At 43.5% G+C, this 25,838-nt stretch overlaps 1 protein-coding gene across 1 annotated transcript in view; it reads right to left on the bottom strand.

Annotated features, from left to right (window-relative positions):
- TG (thyroglobulin) overlaps positions 1 to 25,838 on the bottom strand; it is a 153,076-nt gene that overhangs the window by 122,435 nt on the left and 4,803 nt on the right. The window contains exons 6-17 of the mRNA XM_065668978.1: positions 21,736 to 21,842; positions 20,528 to 20,671; positions 18,655 to 18,840; positions 13,951 to 15,012; positions 11,396 to 11,983; positions 10,664 to 10,906; positions 10,195 to 10,332; positions 9,597 to 9,674; positions 8,756 to 8,868; positions 7,945 to 8,056; positions 6,311 to 6,511; positions 2,200 to 2,406 (exon numbers count right to left, since the gene is read on the bottom strand). Coding sequence (XP_065525050.1) covers positions 2,200 to 2,406; positions 6,311 to 6,511; positions 7,945 to 8,056; positions 8,756 to 8,868; positions 9,597 to 9,674; positions 10,195 to 10,332; positions 10,664 to 10,906; positions 11,396 to 11,983; positions 13,951 to 15,012; positions 18,655 to 18,840; positions 20,528 to 20,671; positions 21,736 to 21,842 — 3,179 coding nt within the window. The remainder of the gene's footprint in view (positions 1 to 2,199; positions 2,407 to 6,310; positions 6,512 to 7,944; positions 8,057 to 8,755; positions 8,869 to 9,596; positions 9,675 to 10,194; positions 10,333 to 10,663; positions 10,907 to 11,395; positions 11,984 to 13,950; positions 15,013 to 18,654; positions 18,841 to 20,527; positions 20,672 to 21,735; positions 21,843 to 25,838) is intronic.

The raw sequence follows: 25,838 nt of genomic DNA, 5'->3' as shown, positions 1-25,838 counted from the left end.
CACAGTCTTGAAATGTACACATAAAGAACAGGAAATGAGATTTTTAAGAGTGTGTATAATTATCCACTGGAACAAATTACCAAGTGTTGTGGTGAATTCTCCATTATTGTGAAGTTTATACAATTGCTTTTGTCGAAGGAGGTGATCCTGCCCCTCTGCTCTCATGAGGCCTCACTTGGACTACTGCATGCAGTTCTGGTGTCCTCTACATAAAAAGGAACTGTTGGAACAAGTCCAGAGGAGGCCACGAGGATGATCAGGGGACTGGAGCACCTCCCGTATGAAGATAGGCTGAGGAAGTTGGGTCTGTTCAGCCTGGAGAAGAGAAGGCTGCGTGGGGACCTCATAGCAGCCTTCCAGTATCTGAAGGGGGCCTATAGGGATGCTGTGGAGGGACTCTTCATCAGGGACTGTATCACAGAATCACAGAATCCCAAGGGTTGGAAGGGACCTCAAAAGATCATCTAGTCCAACCCCCCTGCAAGAGCAGGGTAACCTACAGTACATCACACAGGAACTTGTCCAGGCGGGCCTTGAATATCTCCAGTGTAGGAGACTCCACAACCCCCCTGGGCAACCTGTTCCAGTGCTCTGTCACTCTTACAGTAAAGAAGTTCTTCCTGATGTTAACGTGGAACTTCCTATGTTCCAGTTTACACCCATTGCCCCTTGTCCTATCACTGGATATCACTGAAAAAAGCCTAGCTCCATCATCCTGACACCTACCCTTTACATATTTGTAAACATTGATGAGGTCACCCCTCAGTCTCCTCTTTTGCAAGCTAAAGAGACCCAGCTCCCTCAGCCTCTCCTCATAAGGGAGATGTTCCACTCCCTTAATCATCTTTGTGGCTGTAGTGACAGGACAAGGAGTAATGGGTTCAAACTTAAACAGGGGACATTTAGATTGGATATAAAGAAGAAGTTCTTTCTTGTTAGGGTGGTGAGGCACTGGAATGGGTTGCCCAGGGAAGTTGTGAATGCTCCATCCCTGGAGGTGTTCAATGCCAGGTTGGACAGAACCTTGGGTGAGATGGTTTAGTGTGAGGTGTCCCTGCCCATGGCAGGAGGTTGGAACTGGATGATCTTAGGGTCCTTTCCAATCCTAGCTATTCTATGATTCTATGATTCTTTCTGATGCATTGGGAATTTTTTCTTTCTCCTTAAAGCCATGAACTATCACAAACACAAATTACTGGGGGAAGTCCTTAGCTTGCATTAAACAGCACCTTGTATCAGATTGCCACACACTCCCCTCTGTCCTTACAGTTATTCAATTGCTATCAGGCAAAACCAAAAGCTACTTCATCACATGTTACAGAAACATAGCAAACATGATGACAGACAAAAGTCTTGGTCTGAAATATAGTTTATAAATGTAAACATTTGGAATATAAGACCTGGGGTACAACTGGAAATATGTCAATACAGGGACTTCCAGAATGGGTTTAACCCATTTTGGAAATTAAGAGTAGATGCAAATATGGCCTCAAGGTCTACCTTTCTCAAAAGATCAGCACTGCTACACATTGCCATGTTGATCAGAATGTATCTATGTATCTCTATGTGAAATAATTGAAAAGGCCAACATTAATACCCAATTACTTGAGCTCTGAATGGACAGCCCATTCTCCCGAGATTTAAAAGTGCCATTTTTTTCCTTGAAAATTCCACAGGTCAGCCAACCAACACAACAATAATACTAAAGAACTGACCGCTTCAAAAAGATGCAGAAGTAACAGTGACTTGATTATGCAAATAAACAGTCAAGTTTTGCCAAAATCAAACATCTGGCGCTCATCTGTTCTTCCTAAGGGCTAAGTGGCTCCTTCGGAATCACTTCATGGTGCCAGCATCTTTTAACTAACAAAGATTAATCATGGAACAGTTAAGGTTGGAAAGGACCTGAAGATCATCTAGTTCCAACCCGAAACCTCCATATAGATTGAATAACTGTTTATAGCTATACTATAAAATACTATGCAGAAAAGCAGGACTGTTTCTAGCATAGGAGCCAGTCAAGGGACAGGTAAGGAGGTGGCAGAAGACACAACTAATCCACCTTAATTTAGCAACTCCCATACAACCCTTGTGCCCTATTACTGTCATTCACACAGTAGCTTCGTGATGAAAGCAGATTTTTGTACATGTATTCACATTGCTCTGCCCCATTCCCAACCCACAGCAGTTCAGACATACTCTGGCAGTCCTGGTAGAGCGGGGCAGTCGAGACCCATTGACGCTGTTGCACATCACACTGAAAGGACGTGTTGGAAGAGGCACTGTGGAAGCCCTGGCGACAGACCAGCCAGCACTGCTGAATGTTTGGAGCTTCAGAAATGTTTGCACAAAATACAGCTCCGTTGAGCACAGATGAGGCACCAAATGGCAGAGCACACTGTGGACCTTTAGGCACATGAGAAGGGGAATATGTTAGTGGCATGCTAATACCGACAGAGATAACCTAGACAGCACCCTGTGCATTCCCACTCATCTCAACCTGGATCTGGTTTGATGTCAGCATGGTTCAGTTTACCAAAGCTGATGAAAAGACACTTATTGACTTTGATGGACAATGCACAGGGACCAGAAAGCTACATGCATGGTTTCTAAGAACAGATAAGTTTAAAACAGTCATGAATACATTTAAGCAGGAAATGAGAAGGAGGCTTCTAACCATCAGCAGAGCAGACCTTTACAAAAGACATCCAGTGGGAATAGGCAGGGTAAAAAAGTAATAAAAACAATAATCTCAATTCCCTTTAAAGTGAAGTTTGAAAACTTTAAAATCAGGAGCTCATGACCACAGTATCCTCAACAGCACCAAGATGCTTCTGATGACCCAGCAGGTCCTTAACAGTAATATACAGCTTTGGAGTTATAGCACAAAGTTTACCCTATCAACTCACTCTACATCAATACAGTCATTTCAACCATGCCAGCCAACTGTAACAGACTAGTACAGTGTGCTAATGATAATTAATTTCTATTAATCAATACAAACCAATTGCTTCACTCAATATAAGCCAAATCCCAACCTGATTACTTAATATATCTAGCAATATTTAAACACTTCTGAGTTCTAGAGCTATAAAACATTGGAAGAAAAACTTCCTCACTCAGAAATAAATACAAAGAAAATAATGTTCTTATAACATCCAATTCATTTGCGTGGTGTATATACAGATCATTTCCCAAACAGCAATGCTCAAATCAGTCCCAATCTCCTTAGTTCATGGAGGAAGGCAAACATTGCTGATAGCTCAGTTCTGAGCAGCCTCCCTCTCCCTCTTCTGACAGATATAGGAAGATTAATACCTTAATTTAGCAGCCACTACAGTTAAAGCTTAAAGAATTGCAGGAAGACTGGGATCCAGTGAGCACAGTACATCTTTGTTCTCCAACCCTGAGCATTTTGACGCCAAAATAAAAGGCTTTCATATTTGTCTCATCGAATTGCCAAATGCTTTTTTTTTTTTTCCCAAGTCTCTTTTATAGCATCTTTTCTGCAATAACTCTATAAATGGGGCCTCCTCCTCACTCACTGACTTGTATCCAGTCTCTTTTTTCAGTAAAGGTGGAAACCTGGCCTCCTTGCGTACAACTTTTAATAAACCTCCAGAGATTTTGGTACCAAAAGATATCACTGCAAGAGATGGTATTGCTTATCCTGACCAATGTAAACTACATGCACTACTATGTGTAAATTACGCAGTACATCTCTTTATGCAAAGTATGTAAAAATTAACCTGTAGTCCCTTTATTGCTGTAACACATTTCTATATCCAGCAAGTCAAATCTAGTCTCAGCGGCTACCACCTTTTACTATCTGTTCCAATGAGAGATGGCGTGTGAACTAGAGAAATAACCAGCTCCTAAAACATAAGTAATGGGCAATTTCCTGGTGTGGATCACACGTATCAGTTCACAATCAGTAACATGCTCATTTATCCCTCTACAGATGTTATCTCTTACTATTGTTATGAAGCCTGCACCATTTTGTCATTTTATTTCTGTCCCAATTTCTGTCCTGTAGGAGTGAATCAGAATCCAGTTGAATATTGACCCCTCTTTCATTTCCATAATGAAATCACTGTGTCCAAGACCTTTTCTGGAAGCCTTTCTCTCCTCCATCTCTACCCAGACCTGTGGAAAGCGGGCATGAGGATGGCAGATGCATGTGAAGACTGCTAGGGTATTTGGCATCATCTGTCTGATGCATGTAAACTAGAAGTCAGATTCTACCTGATGGAAATGATTAAGCTAATAAAAACATCATTGCATGCACTGGGCACTGTGAAGTTATTACTTGCTGTTTACAGCTGTCTGTTCTGATGCTGGAAGTTTATCATATTCACTCCACCACAAAAGCGATTTTGCTGATAGACAAGATCTCAAAGATCGTGACAATTGTACTCCTTTCCCTTTTCCTGATCAGTTATTAGTAGTTCCTAGAACTAGAAGTATAGAGTTGGATAAACAGAGGGGAAAAATAACTTTTGCTTCTTTATTTTTAAACTAAGTTGTTTAGTGTGAACAAAGTTCCATTGCTGTTTCAAAATCCAGGAAAATCATTAAAGATCATTTCAATGGCATTTCTATGCAGAAAATAACAAATAGTTTTCAGTAAAGCCAGGTTTCCTCTATGTTTTCAAAGCAGTTCTCTCTCCGCTCAGTCTTTCAAAAAGAAAGGTCATTAAGCATCCAGTCACTATCTCCTCTAGGAAAAGTACAGCAATATGGGATCCCAAAAAAACATCAGATGTGCACCCAAAATGCAAAACCATCTTAAAGGCATATCTCGGGGTACACCTACACCCTCCTTGGAACATATTCCATAAATTCGCTTGGAATGTAGGGGGGAATCTAGAAGATAAGCTTTCATGGAGATAAGGAGGTATCAAGGACTTATATACAACTAGTTGTGACTTTTCTCTGCCCTACTTGAAATGCTTCCAGTTTTCTTTGTTCACCTTCAGAGTCTATGGGAACATCAATCTGTGCTGCTGAGTGCCGGGTGTCGCACTGAGTTCTTCCAGCTGGTCCAGGCAAAATAAGTATCACACAACCCGTGTCCCACAGACATACTAGACCACAACCTGGAAGAAGGATGGCAGCAGCACTGTACTTGTTAGACTGATCAGCTCTGCTTCTCTGAAGAGACAGAAACCTGTATGAGAGAGACCACTATGCTTACAAGGCTACACCATCCTCATTCTGCAGCTCATCTCTCCAGAGCTCGGTTGGACCATGGAGCAAATACAACTGTGGCATCTCCTGGCTTCCAGTAAAATCCCTTCTACGTATCTCCCTTGGTACAAAACAGTTCAAAGAAGATTATATTGGCAGTGGCTTCTAAGTTGGCTGACAAGCCATCTAATTGATTAAAATGCCTTACAGCCAGCTGGGCTGACACAATCAGGTATTTGGTTGGTGAGCCTGTGTTGCTCTTTGTATAGCAGAATCACAAAAGGAAACCAAAGCAATCTCTTATCGTGCAGTCTTGTTTGGCTAAATCTATCAACAGCTCTCATAAAAAAAAACAAACAAATAACCAACAAACAAGCCAAAAGAAGTATGGAAATAGTAACGTCCTGCAGACAATAGTTGAAGGTTTTCTTTTCACATCTCTAGTTTCCACTAATCATTCACTTTGGAGCATAGCCTTGTAGAAAGTTTAATTTGCTTCACTTCAGTGATGGGAAGATGTACAAAAGCCATTGCAAAATAAATTAATCCAAATGACTCCCATTTGGACATCTCACTGGAAACCATGACTGAATTCCAGTGCTTCACAGCTCTGGTCATGCAGGAAATATGCTGTGAATATGTAGTGTTTTGGCACATCCTTTTCACAACTCTGGTCACAAGCCAAGAGTACGAATGGGAGAACCATACATTTTTCAGATGTTATTTTAGTCAGCTGAATGGTTTTTAATCCCAGAGCCAGCTCAGGCTAGAACAGGTTCAAGTTTGCAGCAAGCTGTTCAGATTGACTTTTAGCTAAGTTTTATAGCTTCTCCCTATACAAAGCATTTGAACAAAACTGGACATCATGCCCAGGTAGGTCTGAAATCTGCTATAACTTCAGATATAAGTTATATCCAAAGTTATATCAGATATATAAAGAGAAGATACAAAAAGATAAGCATATTCCTTGAGCAAGAGTCTCTGTAAAGGTCTGAACTAAGATTAAGATTATAAACTAAATAAGATTAAATACTACTAAATACTGGAAAAAATTAAAGGATCTGGTCAAGTCCCAGACCTGGATTTGCACAGAAGCAATGTGCCTCAAGCAGGAACTCACTTGCACACTCAGGTCTTCCTCTGCTTACTCGTGTGCCTGGCGCTTCTTCTCCGTTGTCAAAGACACACCAGCAGCTCTCTTGATCCTGGCTGCACTGCATGGGTGAGAATGCCCCATTGTCCCCTTCACACTGTGGGATGTAGCCTTTGCCAGCTTCTCGTAAACCAGCTTTAGACCTCAGCATAGTACAGAAGCTAGGACCTTTGAAGAGAGAAATTTGTTGTAAGGTACAGAACAGAAGACAACAAACTGTTAGAGACTTTGACAGCAGTGGGTTCAGCTTGTTTTATTAGAAGGAAGAAAAATGAATGATCATGAAACCATCAATTATTTCACTCATTATAGAAACAAGGAATTTTACTTTCACTAGAAAAACACATTTTTATTAAAGAGCAAGTTATACAGGTTTGCATCAATAAAAGGTGAAAAACTGCTGATACTTAGTTCACATTTACATCACTTTTTGTCATAAATTGGATAATGTATCACTTAGATGCTGATATTTAAAACTTAAAAAAAAATAAGTAAATCTTTTTAGTAAGAGTTTTTGATCAAGTTCATTTTAAATGTAATAATATGAACATTTATATCATAAGCAGCCAAAACAATCCCTTTAAAACTGGAAAAAATACCCAACCACAAACCAGCAATACTTATGGTCTCTCACAAACAAAACAGGGACATGAGCATGCAGAAGCACCCCTGACAAGAAGATCCAAAAAGTTCAATCCAAACTTGAGACAAAGTTGGTTTTTACTGATTTTGTTCATTTGCAACTGTCAGAATAGACTTGTAGACCTGTGTAACAAACCATTACACAACTAATTCTCCAGTGAACATGTTACTTATCCCTGTTGCATGTCCTCATGGACTTCTGTGATCAACCCATATATAAGAAGAAGAAAGCAGACCTACTGGGTCAGATGAAAGTCATATCTAGCTCACTAGCCTCTCCTGAATAACTATTTACTGATATAGATGCTCTGCGAGAAGGTTTGCCTGAAGCCAGCAGGCAACTCTCCCATATTTTCTCTGGGCGATGGCAGCAGAAAATCACTACAGAACTGAAGAAACAAGCCCAGGAGTACTGCAGGCTCTTGGGCTGACTGTACTGTTCAGAAGAGCAGGGTCAATAGGGCACTCCAATTCCTGAAGAAGAGATCCTTCAACTTTTTGGATCAACCATCTCCTGTAAGACCTCAAAACTTCATTGTCTTTATCTGAAGACAATGAAAAGGTATTATAGATCTAATTGCATTCCATGGAGCAGTCGTGGACCATGCAAAATGGTCTCACTGGCTGCATATGGCCCGGTTCCCACAGTTCAGGATTCACTGCCTTAGGAAATTCATCCACAAGCCCAAAGAATTTTCCATGGTGGTAAGAAATGGAAGGTAAAAAAATGCCTAGAAGCCTGTCCATCACTTTGGTTCACTGGCTTATTTCTGATGTTAATAAAGGATAACTATTTTGAGATACCCTTTCCATGCCGATGTGTTCATATGTACCTTATCACTGAGGAATTAAACTGTAAGCCCTCTGCGTTTCACAGGCATCATCCTGAAAAGTACATATGCTGCAAAGCATTAGGCATTGCCACTAGTGTCACTGGCTGTGGGTAAAGCATTACTCACACTCTGGATTGCCATCCAAATCTTTGCTGCCACGCTGAAATACTTCTCCTGACACAGGATCTACACACCAAATATCTGTGTTGGATCTCTGTAGCACAGCGTATTCTCCTGTCTACAAAGAATCAATTACGTGTCATTGCAGAACAATGTATATTAATACAGACATGCCAAAATGTATACCCCAAAGGTTGGTTAAAATATTTGATTCTATTTTTCCATTAATACAACATGTTGAAATGAAACACAAAATATTACAATGCAGTCTACCTAATTTGATATACAGACCAGGTCCCGAGAGCAGTATACAGACTGAAAGCCCATTGAGATGAAGTCCTTGCTTTGGTATAATCTTGCTTTGAAATGTTTGTTCCCTGCCCATCTCAGGGTTCTCTCCTGCTCACTGCCATGTTTTGAGAGCATCACAGGCCCTATTTTAGGATACCTGCATTCAACTCCCTCTCATCCTAACTTTCCCTCACAGCTCAGAAAGAGCTTCCCATATGCCAATCAATTAAATTGTGGCTTTTAATCATAGCCCTACAAAATGACTAGGCAAAGCCAACCTGCAAGAAGGGAAACACAGGCAGGGACAAAGATTTCCATGCCCAGTCTTTATCTCAAAGCTATTTAAATTCTGCCTCATGCAGGGCATTTCCCATTGTTAGCTTTGGTTTACCCTTCTCTTTCAGTTCAATAGGAATGCACTAACAGATGCTTAAAGGGCATAGACTGAAACTGTACAAGCCTTTGGCATGATGTAAGCAAAACTGGGGAGGTTTTGTTTCTTCCTCCTTTAGTCATGTTAAATCACCTCAAGGCAGTAGGGGATGAATAGATCAGCTGTAGAGGCACCCAGACTTGAACCGCTCTGTTTCCAGCTGGAAATTAAGGCATTGGTTTGAGATCGCTGACATGATGTCTGGCCTGTAAGGCAGAAAACACACATGCATGTTAAATACAACCAAGTTTGCAAACCTAAGCTAGAGTAAAGGGCACATCCCCAGCTCCTTTGCACATCTCCATTAGGCTCTTCTACAGTGTCAGGCAGGGAATTCCTGATCGGTGTCCGATAACTACAGAACCACAGGATGGTTGATACCTCTGGAGAGATCTGTTTGGATGTCTGGTCTCATCCTGCTGCTCAAACAGGGACACCAACAGTAGAGGGTCTATTCTCAAATCATAGAATCACAGAATCGTTTGGGTTGGAAGGGACTTTAAAGCCACCCAATTCCAACCCCCTGCCATGGGCAGGAACACCTTCCACTAGACTCAGTTACCCCAAGCCCCGTCCAACCTGGCCTTGAGCACTGCCAGGGATGGGGCAGCCACAGCTTCTCTGGGCACCCTGTGCCAGTGCCCACCCTCACAGTAAAGAATTTCTTTCTCATACCTAATCGAAATCTACCTTGTTTCATTTTGAACCCATCACCCCTTGTCCTATCACTACACTTACAATCATTCAAGCCAGAATCACACATAATGAAATTAAAGGAGTTAGCAAAACAAACATAAAATTCCTTTTTCTCTTCTTGCAATGGTTAGAAACCAGCATTGCTTCATGTGTGCGTATCATATTAGAACTGTCAATAAATATTAAAATCTGTATGAACAGGTAAAACCAAATATTTAGGAAGAAAAAAGCAACTGACATTTAGGAAGTTGTGCTGAGCGTGAGACCAAGGAATCCATGACATAGCGTCCTCTCTCATCCACACACCAGCAGTGACCTGGCCAGGGAAGAAAAGCAGCTTTATTTCAGATGTCGTACTGCTTTGTTGTGTACTGGGAAGATTTTCATCCTCCGCAGCACTATCGAAAGTGGTCGGTAAATCTCAGTCACAGTTCACTTTGCTATCCAGAACACCTGAGAGCAGCGGTGACAATGGAAATATAGCAGCTTTGGTAAGATTCTTTCACTGCACCTCTATCCTGCAGTGCATCATCCGCAAACTTGCTGAGAGTGCGCTCTGTCTCATTGTCCTGGTCATTAATGAAGGCATTAAGCAATACCAGCACCAGAACTGATCCTTGAGGAACACTACTAGCACTAAGCAATTGAATGCTGATTTTTGAGCCCAAATATGCTGCCACTTGAGTCCCTCAATCCAGTCAATTTTCCATCCAGCTTGTAGACCACCTCCCTTTAGTTCGGCTACAAGAATACAGGTTTTCCATCTGTTCTATTAGAATTCCGCTCAGCTTTTCTTTGTTCAAACAGGCCAAACTATCTTGTTGGCAATTATTCACCTGTGCTCTCATAGCACTGTGTTGGCTCCCAGTTCCCCAGGCCATCACACTGCGGGATGTAAGGAAGAAATCCCAGCTCCGTTGCTTCCCCAGGAGAACTTTTCAAAGCAAAGTGATTCGTCCAGTAGAAATGCAAGACTGTCAAAGTAAAAGAAAGCTATTAGTGGCCAATACAAGGTATTTTCAACGCACGTCTGCAAATACCTGAATGTGACCTGTACGACAGGAGGCAAATTAACACACCTGCAAGTACATAAAGGCCGGTAAGTGTCCAGATCATATACATTCATCATGTCATATGTATAAGACAGCTGAAATCAGCCCTTGGGTGGGCAGGTTAATTACACTGATTAATTATACCTGCTGAGTTGCACCTGTTTTCAGCAAAATTACATTTGACACAGAGTGGTTTTGCACAGATTCTGGGCATTAATCCATTTAATTAAGCTCTCCTCTCTCTTTCCCCTACCTGACTGTGCAGCCAGCTGGAGAGCATAGTCAGTGCCTGATAACAGCTTTTCAGAGACCACCACCTCTGACTCATAGGGTGGAGCAGAACGTAGGAGGTCCGTGTCTGTGAGCTGTACTCCCTTTGCCATCAGGAAGCTCTCTCCGAAAGCAAAGTGGGAACGGTTTGATGCTCGGATGAGCTGCTCTGCCTCTTCCATAAATTTCACGGCTTCTTGCTTAACACCTTCACATATACCAGGACCTATAGGATCAATATGTATATTAATGCCTTTCATCTTAATCCAGTAAAGATGTGCTTTGACGTGAAAATCAACTGACCTTTTAATTAGCAATTTCTATTTCCTTCTACACTCACTTTGTTTTGAATTGCATAATGAAAGTCATTTACATCACAGAGTAGTCCTGAATTTTCCATAGAACTCTTCATGCAGTGTTTCTAACGTTAAAATGTCCTTTGCCATCTGGATAAGTATCTTCCACAAAAGCATTATATGTCCAAATTATAAAGTCTACACAAATTTGATATGGAACTTTGTTCCTCCTTATTCCCTGAGCTGAGAGACCACTTAATTTACTCAAAATGAGCTACTCCATCTCTGGTGGCCAATGGCAATGGAAGCATTGATGATCTTTCTGACAAGTCTCCTACTTCACAGCAATTGAAAGGACTTTCTTCTTGTGGCATAAAAGCAAAGACCAGAAACCCTGCTACTTAAGTTCTGTTACTTACATGCTGGGACCTGGTTCACTTCTGCCTTTGTTCCCTGCAGTTCTTCTCCTTTACTATCAACACACCAACAGTCACGAAGTTCAAAGTGGCTTAATGGAGCACTGAAATCAGTGTAGGGCCCTGGGTAATAGGTCAGCTGCTCATTCAGAAGCTGCCAGAATATATATGGATCCAGTAAAATGTTCTCAGATGCATAGGTCAAGTTTCCTTCCAGCGCTTCAGGTGGGAGCTCGGTGAAAGAGGAATACGTGGTGAATGCTGGAAAGACATTCTGGTGCCCAGCCTCGTACAAAGCTTTAACAAAAGCTGAGAAGCCTTTGGAAGATGTCTCTTTATATCCAGTTATGATGCTCAATAGATCAGCAATGGGTAAGCTTTTGCCTTCATTGTTCTCTGCAATCCACCTGTCGTACCATTCAAAGGCTTGCTCAGGAGGACCACTGCACTGCACTTGCCTCCAGGCACCCTCAGCATTGCACTGAGGGAGGTAAACGTTGTAGGGCTGAGACAGAGCACTTGGTTCTGACAACAGGAGCTTCACAGCCTTTAGAAACTCCTCACCAGCTGTTACTTGGCAAGCACTTGGGCCTGGGGAAAGGAAAAACATGCACAGCATGTCTTAAGAGTGCACTGAAGATATACAGTATCCCTTGCCCCCCTAATACTATAAACACTAAAACCCGGTTGCTTATCCCAGTACTAACAACAACCTTTCTATTCTGTTACTAAGAGGGATAATGCTATCAAAGCACCCATGCTGAACCACGGTAAGATTTCCCAAGGCATGTGAACACTGAAAGATGCCCAGAGATAAATATATCTGAGCATATTAAGTGCCTGTAGTTCTTACTAGAGGGGACAGTTGTTTGATGCCACTAAAAGCCTTCCTGAATTTGTTCACATGCACAGGTTATTTTCAGATACACTTGGTAATCCAGTAATTACTTCTTATTCAACAACCCTTACAAGAGCAACTGTCCGTATAGGAGGATAATACTGATTTTATTTCCCCTTGGACCCAACCAGAATTTTCCAATTCTGTTGTCTTCTCTTCCTATTCCCTACTGAATATCGCAGCTGAATATAAAAGCACCATCCCTCAAAACGCTGGAATGAGTTTGCTCTCAAAGCCTTTTCTGCCATCTCTGGAGCCAAATTGCATTTTGCCACCAAGGAGCTCTACAAACCTAGCAAAACCCAGGAGCTGATCTCCTTTTGAGCACCAGAGAATTACGAACCTGTTTATTTTTGATTGCACTACAGATGAGTTGCTAGATATAAATCCCCTACCAATTCAGATCATTGTCATAAATTCCCCACTAATTCTGCAAACTGCTACTCAAAGGAGCTGCTTCACTATGTACCACTGTCATCTGCTGGATGCTCTTGTATTCCTTCCAAAAAGAGAAGCAGGCTCTTCTCTTGGTCTGCTCTCCCTGTTCAAGTGCCATTTTCAGTTCACAGAAACTTGAAAGACAAAGATACCCAGCCTATCTGATTCCTTCTTCCTTTGTATCACAGTAATAGAAGGGCAAGAAAAGGCAGTTCACAGTCCGTAAGCAAGTTGTGATGCCAGCTTGATGTCTAACAAGTCATTTGCAACTCACTTCTCTGTCCTGACTGCATGACCTTTAAGAGGAACTGACTGAATCTCTCTCTTGTGTTTGGGTTCCAACATCATACCAAGTTGAGGATATATCCTTGAGCTAAATGACTAAAAAAGGGTCATGATTTAAGGCACTGAAGCTCTTCAGTTCTCAGGATGAGCCTGTGACTATGCTCAGGTGAGTTGGTCCCACAAGTAAAAGGGCTTTTTCATCCAGCATGGGCCACATTCAGTTACATAGATGCTCCAGGTTCTCATGGGTATCACAGGTGTTATACACACTAACTATGCACTTAGGTGGAGAGATAGGCCAATGACATGCTCATTAACAAGGCAAGACCTCAGGCTCCTCTGCTTTGAGTGTGACTACCCTATGGACTGAAAGAAGATGGAACCATCTTTAAGACTTCAGATATCAAAGTTTACATACACTGCATTTCCCACTATTCCCCTGCAACTGCAGGGCTGACTTGCTTGTCCTGTTGTTACGGAACAATATTGTTTGCGTACTTCATCCATACATGCAATCATAGAATCATAAAATAGTTTGGGTTGGAAAGGACCTTAGAATCATCCAGTTCCAACCCCCTGCCATGGGCAGGGACACCTCTCACTAAACCATGTCACCCAAGGCTCCGTCCAACCTGGCCTTGAACACTGCCAGGGATGGAGCATTCACAACTTCCCTGGGCAACCCATTCCAGTGACTCACTACCCTCACAGTAAAGAATTTCTTCCTTGCATCCAACCTAAACTTCCCCTGCTTAAGTTTGAACCTGTTACCCTTGTCCTATCACTACAGTCCCTAATGAAGAGTCCCTCCCCAGCATCCTTATAGGTCCCCTGTATAGGTAAACATATATCCAGATATAATCAGATATGAAGAAAGAATTGTAAAATTCCAGCACAATAAGGAAGCATCTTTTAATTCCCAGTCCCTAGGACTTACACTGCATCGTCTTTCCAGCTTTTCCCCTTATTCCTGGAATAGTCTTGCCATTCAAATCAACACAGAAGCAATTCGTCCCATAACACTGGAGTGGAAGAAAGTCTCCATCCTCCGTACAGGAAGGAATAAAAAGATCTGATCCCGCAGGCAGGCTTTGCTTCAAATTTTGCAGGTTTCTCCTTTGCTTCTCACAATCAGTGGGACACCTTGGACGTTTGCCTTGAGACCTTGAGCCTGGAATTTCCTTGCCTGCAGTGTCCAAACACCAGCACTCTCCTGCATAGCACTGAACTTCCTCATACCTCCCCTCCTTGGTGCATGTTGGAACAAACAGATCCCTTCGTTCCTCACTACAACCTTCAGATCCAAGTGCTAGTTTCACTACTTCACCTAAATCTTCAGCGATGCTTTTGGGGACAGAAATTACTTGTTTAAGAAAAGTGAAGAACTCTGGTAGTTCCAGAATAGAGGAAAGGAATTTAAGCATATTCTGATTGTCCTGTAGAATTACTGTGCGGCCAAAGCCGTCTACAAGAGGTTTACTCAAAATGGAGCTCCCCTTTGATACCTCCAATGAGAATGCCTCAGCTGATTCCAGGCCTTGGCTATTATCCGTCTCTGACACCTCTTCCTCTGGGAAAAACTGGCCAATGCTGTACTTCCCACTAGTGCCAAGTGCCCCTGTGAAGTTAAACTGAATCAAATTCTTCAAGAACCTTCCTCCAAAGAGGTTCTCTTGGAAACGCGTTGGGTTGGTGGTAAACTGCAGTGCCACTTGAGCCAGTTCCCTTGATGGGAACATCCCCGCAATGGCTTCACTAAGGGTGGTTTCTAGCCCAGGAATCTGGCTGGCATATGAGCTTTTTGCAACAGGGGATGACAATCCAGAGTCCAGAAACAGCTCCTTGAAGGAGGGAGGGCAGGGTCTTGAGAACCCAGCTAATTTTTCTGCCTGCATATCTGGTGTAGAAAACAAGTTGGGCTGACTGAAGTACCCAGCAGGGCCATAGAACATCCTTGACAGCGCCCGTCGCCTCTCAGAGATGCACACTTGCTCTTCACCTAGACAGAGATTTAGAAGAAAATTAAATAAATGCACATAATCATAGAATCATTGAGTGTTTTGGGTTGGAAAGGACCTTAAGATCATCTAATTAAAACCCTCTGCCATAGGCAGGGATGCCTACCTCTTGACCTTGTTGACCAAGGCTCTGTCCAACCCCATGTTGAACACTGCCAGGGATGGAGCATTCACCATTTCTTTGGGCAACCCATACTAGTGCCTCATCACCCTCACAGTAAAGAACTTCTTCCTTATATCTTCCTTATACCTAACCTGAACTTGTATCTAACCTGTTTAAGTTTGAACCCATCACCCCTTGTCCTATCACTACAGTCCCTGATGAAGAGTCCCTCTCAGGTGTCATTGTAGGCCCCCTTCAGACACTGGAACCTCCAAATCCTGTGACTCTGCGGCCAACTTTCAAGCATTCTTGGCAGAAACCACATAAAAGTATAATTTAACTTGTCTCTAGTTCCTAAACTATGCATCATGCACTGGGATAAGGAAATCTGAACTGTTGCTAAATATGGTCTATAACTAAAATTCTCCAGTCAAGACAGAAAATGAAAGGAAATATTCCTTCACTGTGTCTGAGTTTTCTGCTCTGTGGCCTTTGCCTGTTTCTATTGTTGCCCAGTGTAAATCCTCATTCCTCTTCCTATGGCTGAAAGAACAAGTAAAGTCTTTCCCAAATACTTCAACTCCCTGGTAGGATGCCTGTTTCTAACGAAAACCTCTGATGATCCAGGTGCAATATGTGAACCTAAGAAAGAGAAACTTACTGCAGAAAAACAGGAAGGTATTTTAATCAATGCCCACTCAGGAGGAATTTATGGAGGCTTCCTACCTAGGTCTTAAGTTTCATTACAACAAGCATTCATTACAAAAGGTTTCAAAACAAACTGGTGAATTTAGCAGTAATAGAAAGCTAAGAACCAGATGGCATTTAGAAATGAGTGCTAACAGTAAAAAAAAATACAGAGTTTCAACAAAAATAGTCAAATACCAAGGTTCTGAGGGTACCAACAATACCACCCATATTCTAGGCCAAGCTATGTCATAAGCATATCTGCATCCAGCCCATCTGTATGTTCGCACATGGACAGCAATGGCTCCAAGTTAGGATTGAAAGCATCACTGAAGAAGAACATCTGAAAATGTCAGTTGAAGGCTCAAAAAACATCAAAAAAGGAAAGACTTGGTAGATATAAAGGTACTGAGAAGCAAACAGACAGGATGGTTGGGGGCACTGACTGGGTCTCCAGAACACAGGCAGCAGCTTGAATCAGGTGCCACACGGTTACCTTGCCTTGTAAAGTAGGAGAATTATAGTGAAGAGATGCAAAAATACTTTGAGGACAGAAAACCTTTTCCACTAGGAGAGACTATACAGCTTGGACAAAATAAATAATGGTAAAGGTCTTTAAAAACCAGGATTCTTCACATCATTCAGAATAGACAACTGTTATTCAGTGTTTCTCACGGTATAGGAATAAGAACAGGTCAGAAGTAGAGCACATACTTGTGACCATGAAATGTATTGCCAAAGGATGCTTGGAGGGATAAAAGGTTAAAGGGCATTTAGGCAAATTCCCAGAAGATGATTTCATAGGGCAGTGCTGAACACAACGATCTGGATTCAGCCTCCAGTTTGAAGCCTTGCCTGCCTGCAGGGGATATACGGAAGCTATATGCACTTCCCATGTTTCTTATGTTTTCTCCCTAATTTAGGCAAATTCCCAGAAGATGATTTCATAGGGCAGTGCTGAACATAACGATCTGGATTCAGCCTCCAGTTCGAGGCCTTGCCTGCCTGCAGGGGATATACGGAAGCTATATGCACTTCCCATGTTTCTCATGTTTTCTCCCTAAGCGTCACTGCCGTCCTTTGCCTCCCTTGAGCGCACCCACCTCATCCCCATTTACTCCACATCAGGCAATATGATAAGGCAGTCATAAATCCTGTTAATAAGTAAGGATAAAAGCTGGAAATCTTAAAAGCTGCTAAAACAGATGAGCAAGCAATCTGAGGCTCTGCGATCAGCACCTTCCTCACTCCTCCTTTCGCACCCTTGTCCTGCTCCGCAGTTCCTGGCTGGAGCTCAGGGTGCCTCACAGTGGTTCCTTTGTAAAGGCATTTTCTGTAGGATAGGCCCCTTCTGTTTTCAGCGCTGGATCTTAGCAAGAGGGATGAAGAACATTCCTCTAGGGATCAATAAGTTAGGGTAAGCCACAGTCTCACAAGTAGGCTAATATGAAACGAATGTAGGATCATGCTCGTTAAATGTTCTCCCCTCCTACCCAGTGCTGAACAAAATCAAAGCAGAGTGAGAAGGAAAAAACAGAAAAGCTCTGCTGGGGTGAATTTACTGCAAAAGGTCTGAAAAGAGGCACATCCCTCTCAGGATTACCTGGTGCCTCGGGTCACAGGAGTACCCAATGTGCTACCCACACCTCCATCTCCTCCTCCTCCAGTCTTCACACTGCTGACTGCGAGAGCCAGAGATGTTAAAGAGAAATAAAGCAGCAGAACTGGGGACACGCACATGGCATGGACCTGCCTGAACACAGACTGCGGCTACAGCCTCATGAGATAACCTTCTCAGGAGCCAGCCTGCAAAACCTCCGCAGAGGTGTTTCCCTGCTTACATTTCCTAAGTCCACCAATTAAAGCTGCAAGCAGCCTCAAGTTGCTCTCCCCTTTCTCTCCCCTCTCAGAAAATCATCAGGAGGGCTCAGCAAAGCACATTCAAAGAGCAAACAACCCATCCCAACATATGGTGAGGCCCCTTGGAGGGTTCTCCTGCAATATCCTTGGTGATCAGCCTCTGGAGGCACGCTAACGCTTTCATTTCACAGTAAGCCTCTCTGTGCCCAGGGCACTCTGAGTGACTTGGAGCCTGACACCCACAGTGGGCTCCTCCTTCTTTAGCTGCATGGTAAGACTGTGTCTCGCAGACAGAGCATCATCTTCCCCAAAGGCAGCCCCTGTGTTAAGACCCTCTGCCCCAGCCCTCCAGCACAATCCTGAGGATTTAGGTAAACACTTTGGAGTGGAGGTTTTTAGCTTTCCTCCTCCCCTCTGGCCCTTGGACATTTCTGCTGTCATTTCCATTTGGGGCACTGATTTGATGGCATATTCTTCTTGAAGTCTCTCGAAGCCCCAACCTCTACTCCTCTTCTGAACTGTTTGGGTTTTTTTTAACTGGATTTAACAACTTTCATGGTTAAATATGCAGTGACAGAGATGAGAAAGAAATGCTCAGGATGAGAGATGCCTTAGAAATTCCACAGCATTCCACCAAAGGAAGGAGGAAAAACCTAAAACCACCATCACTGTTTTCCTTGTATATTTCATACATTTTCTGGCTTACCACCCCCAATCCTGGACTCAAGAGACAGATGTCACAGCTGCAAAGAAAAGCCTTGCTGTATGTAAAACTGAAGAAAGGACATAATGGGAAATAAAAGGAATATGACATTTAATGATTTATTAGCATGTGGCTCTTGACCCCAGGTTTGAATGGCAGGTTTTGAACACCAGAAGCTGCCAGTGCTGAGAAGGGGACTGGTCCTTTGGGTTTCTTTGTACAGACACCAGGAGATGAGCTCATTTTTCCTTCTCCAAACCTCATACGTACCACAGGCGGGAGGCTTTCCCCGTCTCTTTGTGCCCTGGACCTCTTGCCCTTTGGTGTCAGCACACCAGCACTGTCCTCCCTGCTGACACTGCACTGGCGCGTAGCCCCCACCAGCATCACACGATGGCACATAGACATGCTGGTAGCGCAGGGCTGCGTACCGCTCTACTTCACACTTTGAGGGGCCTGGAAGAAAAACAGGATGTGATAAGGAGGGAATCCTTCTGAATGTTAAAGTTTCAGACCCATCTCTGCTTGATCCCATTGCTTGCCTATTTGGGGGAGAAAAAAACAGAAAAACCACTTGGACTTCCTGACTATTTTCAGTGCCAAGTATCAGCCCCATATGTGAATTCTCCATCCTCTTCTCCCCTGGAGGGTTGGCCCCAGTGTTTTCTACTCTAGATGTTCTATTCTGAAAACTAAACACAAAATAGAGCCTCAACACATTTTTCAGCCGTAGTGGCAGGCATGGTAGCATCCTCTCTTTCAGGGAGCCATGCAGGAGGCTGGGTGAGCTCTGGTCCTTAAGGCAAAAGCAGTGCTGGTCAACAGAGACAGATGTGCAGGCTGAGAGACTGAGATGAAGGCAAACATCAATGTTTCTGAAGAGAATGAGGCACTGCTCCTGCAGAAGGATCTAGACATGACCGGGGTGGTTTAGTCTAGGACCACCCGATTTATTTATTGCCTTCTGCAGAGATCTGAAGACCCCATTCCTGTCAAACTGGCCTTAATGGCAGAGAAGCCACAACTCCATAAAGCAAACTTTCGTCAGTACAACACAAATCTTTCATGTTTATATGAACCTGCAGTCCTAAAGCCTAAAGTTTCTCACCTTCAAGAGCTTTCCAGCTACACTCAGCTACCAGCTTGAGGCAGCAAGAGGACCACATCAGAGCAACCTGTTCATCGAGGAAGCCTTCCCTAATGTGTGTGGCTTCAGGTGGCAGTGGTAAGTCACCATAGCATCCCCCTCCGTGGCTGACAAACGTGGTCACATCTCCATCTTGTGGCTGTTAGAGTTTCATCTTTGCTGGCATCACTAGCTAGTCAGAGCTTACCCAACAGCACCGTGCAGGGAAGGGGGAAGATGCTTTCCAGATTCCCCAGAATGATCAGCTTGTCCCAGAACCAGAAAAACCCTGTGCCTGTGTGGCTGGAAGACTGCATCAGTGTCTGCTTAACATCTCTGGTAATGCAACCCCTTAGTGAGGGCCAGGCAGCAATGTCAGGAATTTGGATGGGAGGATGAAGGATCACACCAGGGGTAGTGATCCTTCATCCTTTGAACCAGGGGGTTCAAACTCTCCCCAGGCAAGGCAATTCTCTTGGTCTCTGGTGTAGGAGAAAGAAATACCATAGGCAGAGAAACTCTCTCCCCATTTGCCTGTCCTGATCAGGGAGGGAATAGGCGCAGATCCAGAAGTCCAGCTTAATGCTGGCTAAGGCACTGCAAACTCTTGCGTAGTCTCCTGGGGACCAAGTGTGCTTTGCTCAGTGGAAGATTCCTCCTATCTCTGGGTGTTCCAACATGAACCAGGGAGCATTTTATCATGTTTTAATTTAATAAATAATCAGATCATTCTCCACTGTCTCAGGGCAAGTGGTATGGTTGTTTCATGGGATTTCAACTAATGGGAACTGCAGGTGTATGGGAAAGTGCTGATCAGGTACAATCTGCTGGTAAGAATATACAATACACAGGTTAAAGCCAGATGCAATTCAGGGATCTTGATTCTTGCACTGAACCAGTGATATTACATGCTTTTAGTGCAGGAGACTCCTAAAGCAGCTCTCCCAATGGCAGCTGTCACATATAAGTGCCAAAACTGCCACTTTCCTTGCAGAGCATCACTTGGGTGCTACTTACATCTGAACTTGCCCGAGGTAGCGAGCTGGACCCCCAGAAACCGCCGCTGCAGGATCCGGTACAAGCTGCTCTCTGTGAACATGCGGGCAGGCTCCAGCACAGAGAAAACTGTGTCGTAAACCTCATCGAGCAGCAGTTCCAGGCCTGGGGAAGAGAGACTTTAGCACAGAGCCTGGTTCTAAGACAGACGGAAGTCACCTGCTTTACACCAGAGCAGCAGACATGGAAGTCTATCAGGAAAAAGAAAACCAGACCTCTAAACAGGCCAAATATGAACCGTGCAACCCACTGCTTAACGCCCAGTCACTAGCTTTATACCTTGACATCTACCAAAACAAGCAGGAAGAACACCCCATAACTGGCACTGTGCTGTGGGTTTGTTAGGTTCAGTCTGCAGTGACGGAAATTTCATCGATGGAATTTTGGAAACTGATGCTAGCAAAAAAAGAAATTCCCGGCTGTTTTTGGTTGCATACCAAAAATCCCAGATGTGCAGTAGCTGTCGTAATTGAGTAAATCTTTTGAGAACGTCTCACCCTTGTGGGAAGTAAATGTTGAAGTTCTCACCTACCATCTACATTTTAAACTATGATGCTTTGTATTTTCCCTTTTTTAACTTTTAAACCCACAGTATCTAAGGCAGAGGAGCTGGAAGTCCTCCTCATTCCTCCTTCCTGGATAAACCATTAATTCTTCTGAAGTGCCCCATCAATTATTAACATGCCTAAAAGGTATCCTGAGGCTATGAGAAAAAAGGAAGGACCATCTGATGTCCCCACCCATGGCAGGGGGCTGGACTAGATGATCTTTAAAGGTCCCTTCCAAAGCAAACCATCCTATGGTTCTACCTGAACAAGAAGAAAACAGTTCAATCTCCAGGCCCTTTATATTCCCCTGCCTTTGCTAATTGGATTTACTGAATAGGACACAGCTTTATAGTGCAGACATTCAGAAATCCTAATCCACCATCCCAAAAAGTACAGGATTAACTCCCAGGCAGTGCCTCTACTTGCTGTTGATTCCTAAGGATGGGATTTCATTAGTGAGCTCCAACCTTTCCTGTGGGCACTACACTGGTCACAGTGGTCTTACTCCTTGTAAGAATGAAACTGAAGTCCCAAAGGACTCTGAAGACTGATACTTGTTATTTGCCCGTTCCCTTGGGAATCCAAAGCCACTCAAAGGATGAGATGCTGGAGGGTACTTACCAGTGCCTGCCAACTCCCTCCCCAGGCTGTCTGCACAGTAACAGTACCCAGAGACCTCTGGGAACGTCTCCCGCAAGGAGCTGAATGTTTGAAAAGCCCCGGGGAACCTGGAAGGGAAAGCAGCCTCCTGTCAAGAGCCTGGGGAGGGCCATCGGCAGCAGCAAAGCATCATTGGTGTCTGCCTCCCTGATTTGTACAGCGAGGAAGTCAGCAGAGCACAAAGCATTACAAAAGCCTTTGGTCTCCTTGTGGCAACCGCACATGATCCAGATCAGCGTTTCAGCAGGGTAACAAGCCTCCTAAATGAAATTCTTTAAAGCAAAACCAGGACAACCTCCCTCCACGTAGATTTCGGACCCTTTCTAAGCAGGTACCCAGCATCCAACACTCATTCGCAATTGTGTTCTCATGTTTGAAACCCTGTCAGACTGTAAAATAGACAGAGGTTGGCTTAATGTGACATGGTTTAGTGGTAGACTTGGCAGTCCTGGGTAAAGGTTGGGCTTGATGATATTAGAGGTCTTTTCCAACCTGGTTAATTCTATGATTAATGTTATTACAACACCCGTTCATTAGCTCCTTCCACAAATCTGCACAGGATGGCAGAATGCCTAAACAAACAGGTTGCTTCCTCTTCCCTGCATGCTATGTACGCTTTCTGCACCAAATTAAGTACAAAAAAACTGATAAAAACCTCACTAATCTTATTGATTTTCAGAGCATGGCTCAATAGATTAACGAGAAAAGGGTTTTAAAACATTTTATAAGTAAGATTTGACTCTTACTTCTGGAGATCAACAAGATGCTAGTTTCCAATAATATTCTAGGAAAAAGAGCCAGATTTAGGAAGGAAACTTAATAGGTCAGAGTTGGAAAAAAACATAATAAATGTGATCTTAACTGACAGACACGGCAGGGTTTCTCCAAGCAAACAGAAGATGAGTTTTTCTAGATTCAAAGTGCCAAGTTCCAAACCAATCCTATCATTTTACAGACACATACCCTGAAATATGATAGGGTCTGGTGCTGCATGTGGCTTATTTGGGAAAATCTAGCAAGTGGAAAGCGGAATTTTAGAATCATAGAATCAGAATAGTTAGGGTTGGAAAGGACCTCAAGATCACGCACTCCCAACCCCCCCGCCATGGGCAGGGACACCTCATACTAAACCATGTCACCCAAGGCTCTCCCCAACCTGGCCTCGAACACTGACAGGGATGGAGCATTCACAACCTCCCTGGGCAACATATTCCAGTGCCACTCAATCCCACTGTCCATGTCAGCGATGAAGATGACGAAGATTTCTTCCTTATATCCAATCTAAACTTCCCCTGTTTAAGTTTTAACCCGTTACCCCTTGTCCTGTCACTACAGTTCCTGATGAAGAGTCCCTCCCCAGCATCCCTATAGGCCCCCTTCAGATACTGGAAGGCTGCTATTAGGTCCCCACGCAGCCTTCTCTTCTCCAGGCTGAACAGCCCCAACTTTCTCAGCCTGTCTTCATAAGGGAGGTGCTCCAGGCCCCTGATCATCCTCTGCTCAAGGCATTTGGAGAATTACTTAAGTTTTTACCAAGGAAGGACACTTGTCAGTAACAGTAATGGTGAATTAGGCCATGATCAACGAGGAGAATGGCTAACTTGCCTTGCTCTGCCAACTCCTGCCAGCAGAGCTGAAGATGTTACTGCGTCCTCAGCACACCAAAGCACAAGATGGGAATGCAGGAAGCAGCCCCTGGGAGAGGAAGGGTTTGGCAACCTCCAGTTGTCACAGTGTTATTCCTGTCTCAGAGTTTGCACATCCCTGTGTAGTGCTGCTTTGCTCTGGCACTCTCCCACGTCTTCAGATTAAAAGCCTACTGACTCTCTCCACTTTGGATCATCAAATCCTGCTCTGCTGCTGACACTGGCATGTGAAGAACAATCAAAACGTTGTACTTCAGGGCACAAAGGGACTTCCGCCAGGATTAAAACAATGCAATTTCAGATAAAAATACCTAAATACCATCTTTCTATGGCCTGCTATGTACACATGGACATAAATAGCTTGGGGTATTTCAAGAGCTTTCTGCTCCCTTGAATTATCATGCAGTGACTTATTCCAGTCAGGAATAAGATCTTTTCTCTTCTTAGGAGAGCAACGATTCTTATATTCCAAGGCAGACCTCTGCACTGCTCATGTCCTTGGAGCTCATCACCTCAGCATCAACCTGGTCTACTGGTAGGTGTCCCTGCCCATGGCAGGGGGGTTGAAACTAGATGATCTTTAAGGTCCCTTCCAACCCAGACCAGTCTGCAACCCTATGATCTAGCTGATTGAAACAGGATGCAATGAAAAACTTCTTCGTGCTGCTTTCTTTCATCCTCAACGTTGAGAAGCCAAATACATAATTGCACTACTTTTTATACGGGGCAGATGTGTAGTCATATCCTGTCATTCTGGTTATTTTTGTTCTAAGTTGAGAGCACAGCTCAGTAAAGTACAAACAGATACAAATTAGGCCCACACAAACAAGAGGACAGAACTTTTCTCACCTTAGCTGGAAAACTCACTTCCTAGCACATGAGAAGTTTTCTCAGCCTTTTTTCAATCACAGCCCTTGAGACAAGTAGCAATAACATGAAGTACCTCATCTATCGGACCCAGTCCAAAACAATTGCTGAATCAAAGATAGATACATCTAAGTTATAGATAAATTTATAGTCTTTCAACAAGAATTCTTGCACTTAAAAGTACAGGAAAGTAAATGAAGGTAAGGCTATTGACCTTTTCTTCAAACTGTGGGTCTGTGCTCTTGGCCTCCAGCAAAGACAACTCATCACTGATTTTCAGAAGCAGGTTTGCAAGTAACCCTTTCTATGTTTCATATGTGCAGCTCAAGTTGGTGCTGCCTTTTCCACTGACTATTCAGAAACCAAGGGATAAAACCAAATCACACATAGTAGGGCAGAACCTCCAGTGAGCTGGATAAAGACACTGACACAAGGTCTTCAGTCTGATGAAGATTAGAGCAAGACAGTAAAAAGATCCTCCTTGACTTCTGATTTGTTGATCATTCCCATCAATCTGCTACAGGGCTTCCTATATGGCTGCCCACCCAAGTAGGACCCTGGCATAGTTTGCATGAAATAAGTAACAGCACCCAAGTTGCCAGAAAAATGGGGCTCATCTTTCTTTCCAGAAGCCTTCCTTTGGGAAAGCCCTGTTTCTAATTCTCCCCCTCCCCCTTCTTTTTAACATACTAATTTATTCTGGAATATTTATGAACTTGTAAGGAAACAATCTGGGAAGGGACTTAGTGCGATATGTCTGGATTTCAAACATCAGCCTGCAGAACCAAAGAAAGTTGCTCCACCTGCTCTACATGAACATAAAATATGGGTTTAAATCCCTGCTCTGCCATAGTCTTTTGCTGTGGAACTCATCCCTTCAATTCTGTATCCTGGCCTCCTGTTTATGGGATGGGATAATGACATTTCAGACAGGAATAATGTAAAAATAAATCCTTTAATGACCTGAGATACTCAGATATGATGGTAATGGGCTGTGTCAATGCCATAATTAGGAAGGTAGACAGCTGGGAGTGGAATGATCCTGCTGTGATTAATTACATGACGTGGACAGGAGAAAATCCCAACCTCTCGGGTCTTTGCAGACAAACCTCCCAATGGAACTAAAAAACCCGATCATTTAAAGCACTGCTTTCTCCTCAGCAAAAGCTCTCTTAGAATTTCCACACTCCACAGGCCAACAGACCCAACAGATGGATTATTTTGCTCCTGCCAAAACAACCTCTCCTGAAGCTCTGACAAATGCGCACTGTGCACAGGGCCTGCCTGTCAGGTTTGCTTAAATTAAGAAGAAAATCCTCAAACCAGCAAAACCGACCTTTACAATAAAACGCCTCTGCTGCAACTGAGCCAAGACAGAATGAGACATTTCATTTACTCCACTGCCCTCCACTGGAGAAAAGCGCCGACTGAGAGGCCAAGATTAACACCACCAAAACAAAGTCCTCTCCTTGTGGTTCCCTTTGCCCATCCCTTACTTCTCCACCTGAGCATTAATTCCCAGCTCCTCCAAAGGAAAATGGCTTCCTGCTC

Source organism: Lathamus discolor, chromosome 2, assembly GCF_037157495.1.
Source record: "Lathamus discolor isolate bLatDis1 chromosome 2, bLatDis1.hap1, whole genome shotgun sequence".
Lineage (NCBI taxonomy): Eukaryota > Metazoa > Chordata > Aves > Psittaciformes > Psittacidae > Lathamus > Lathamus discolor.
Note: the sequence above shows the minus strand (reverse complement) of the source record. Positions and strands in the feature narration are given on the sequence as shown.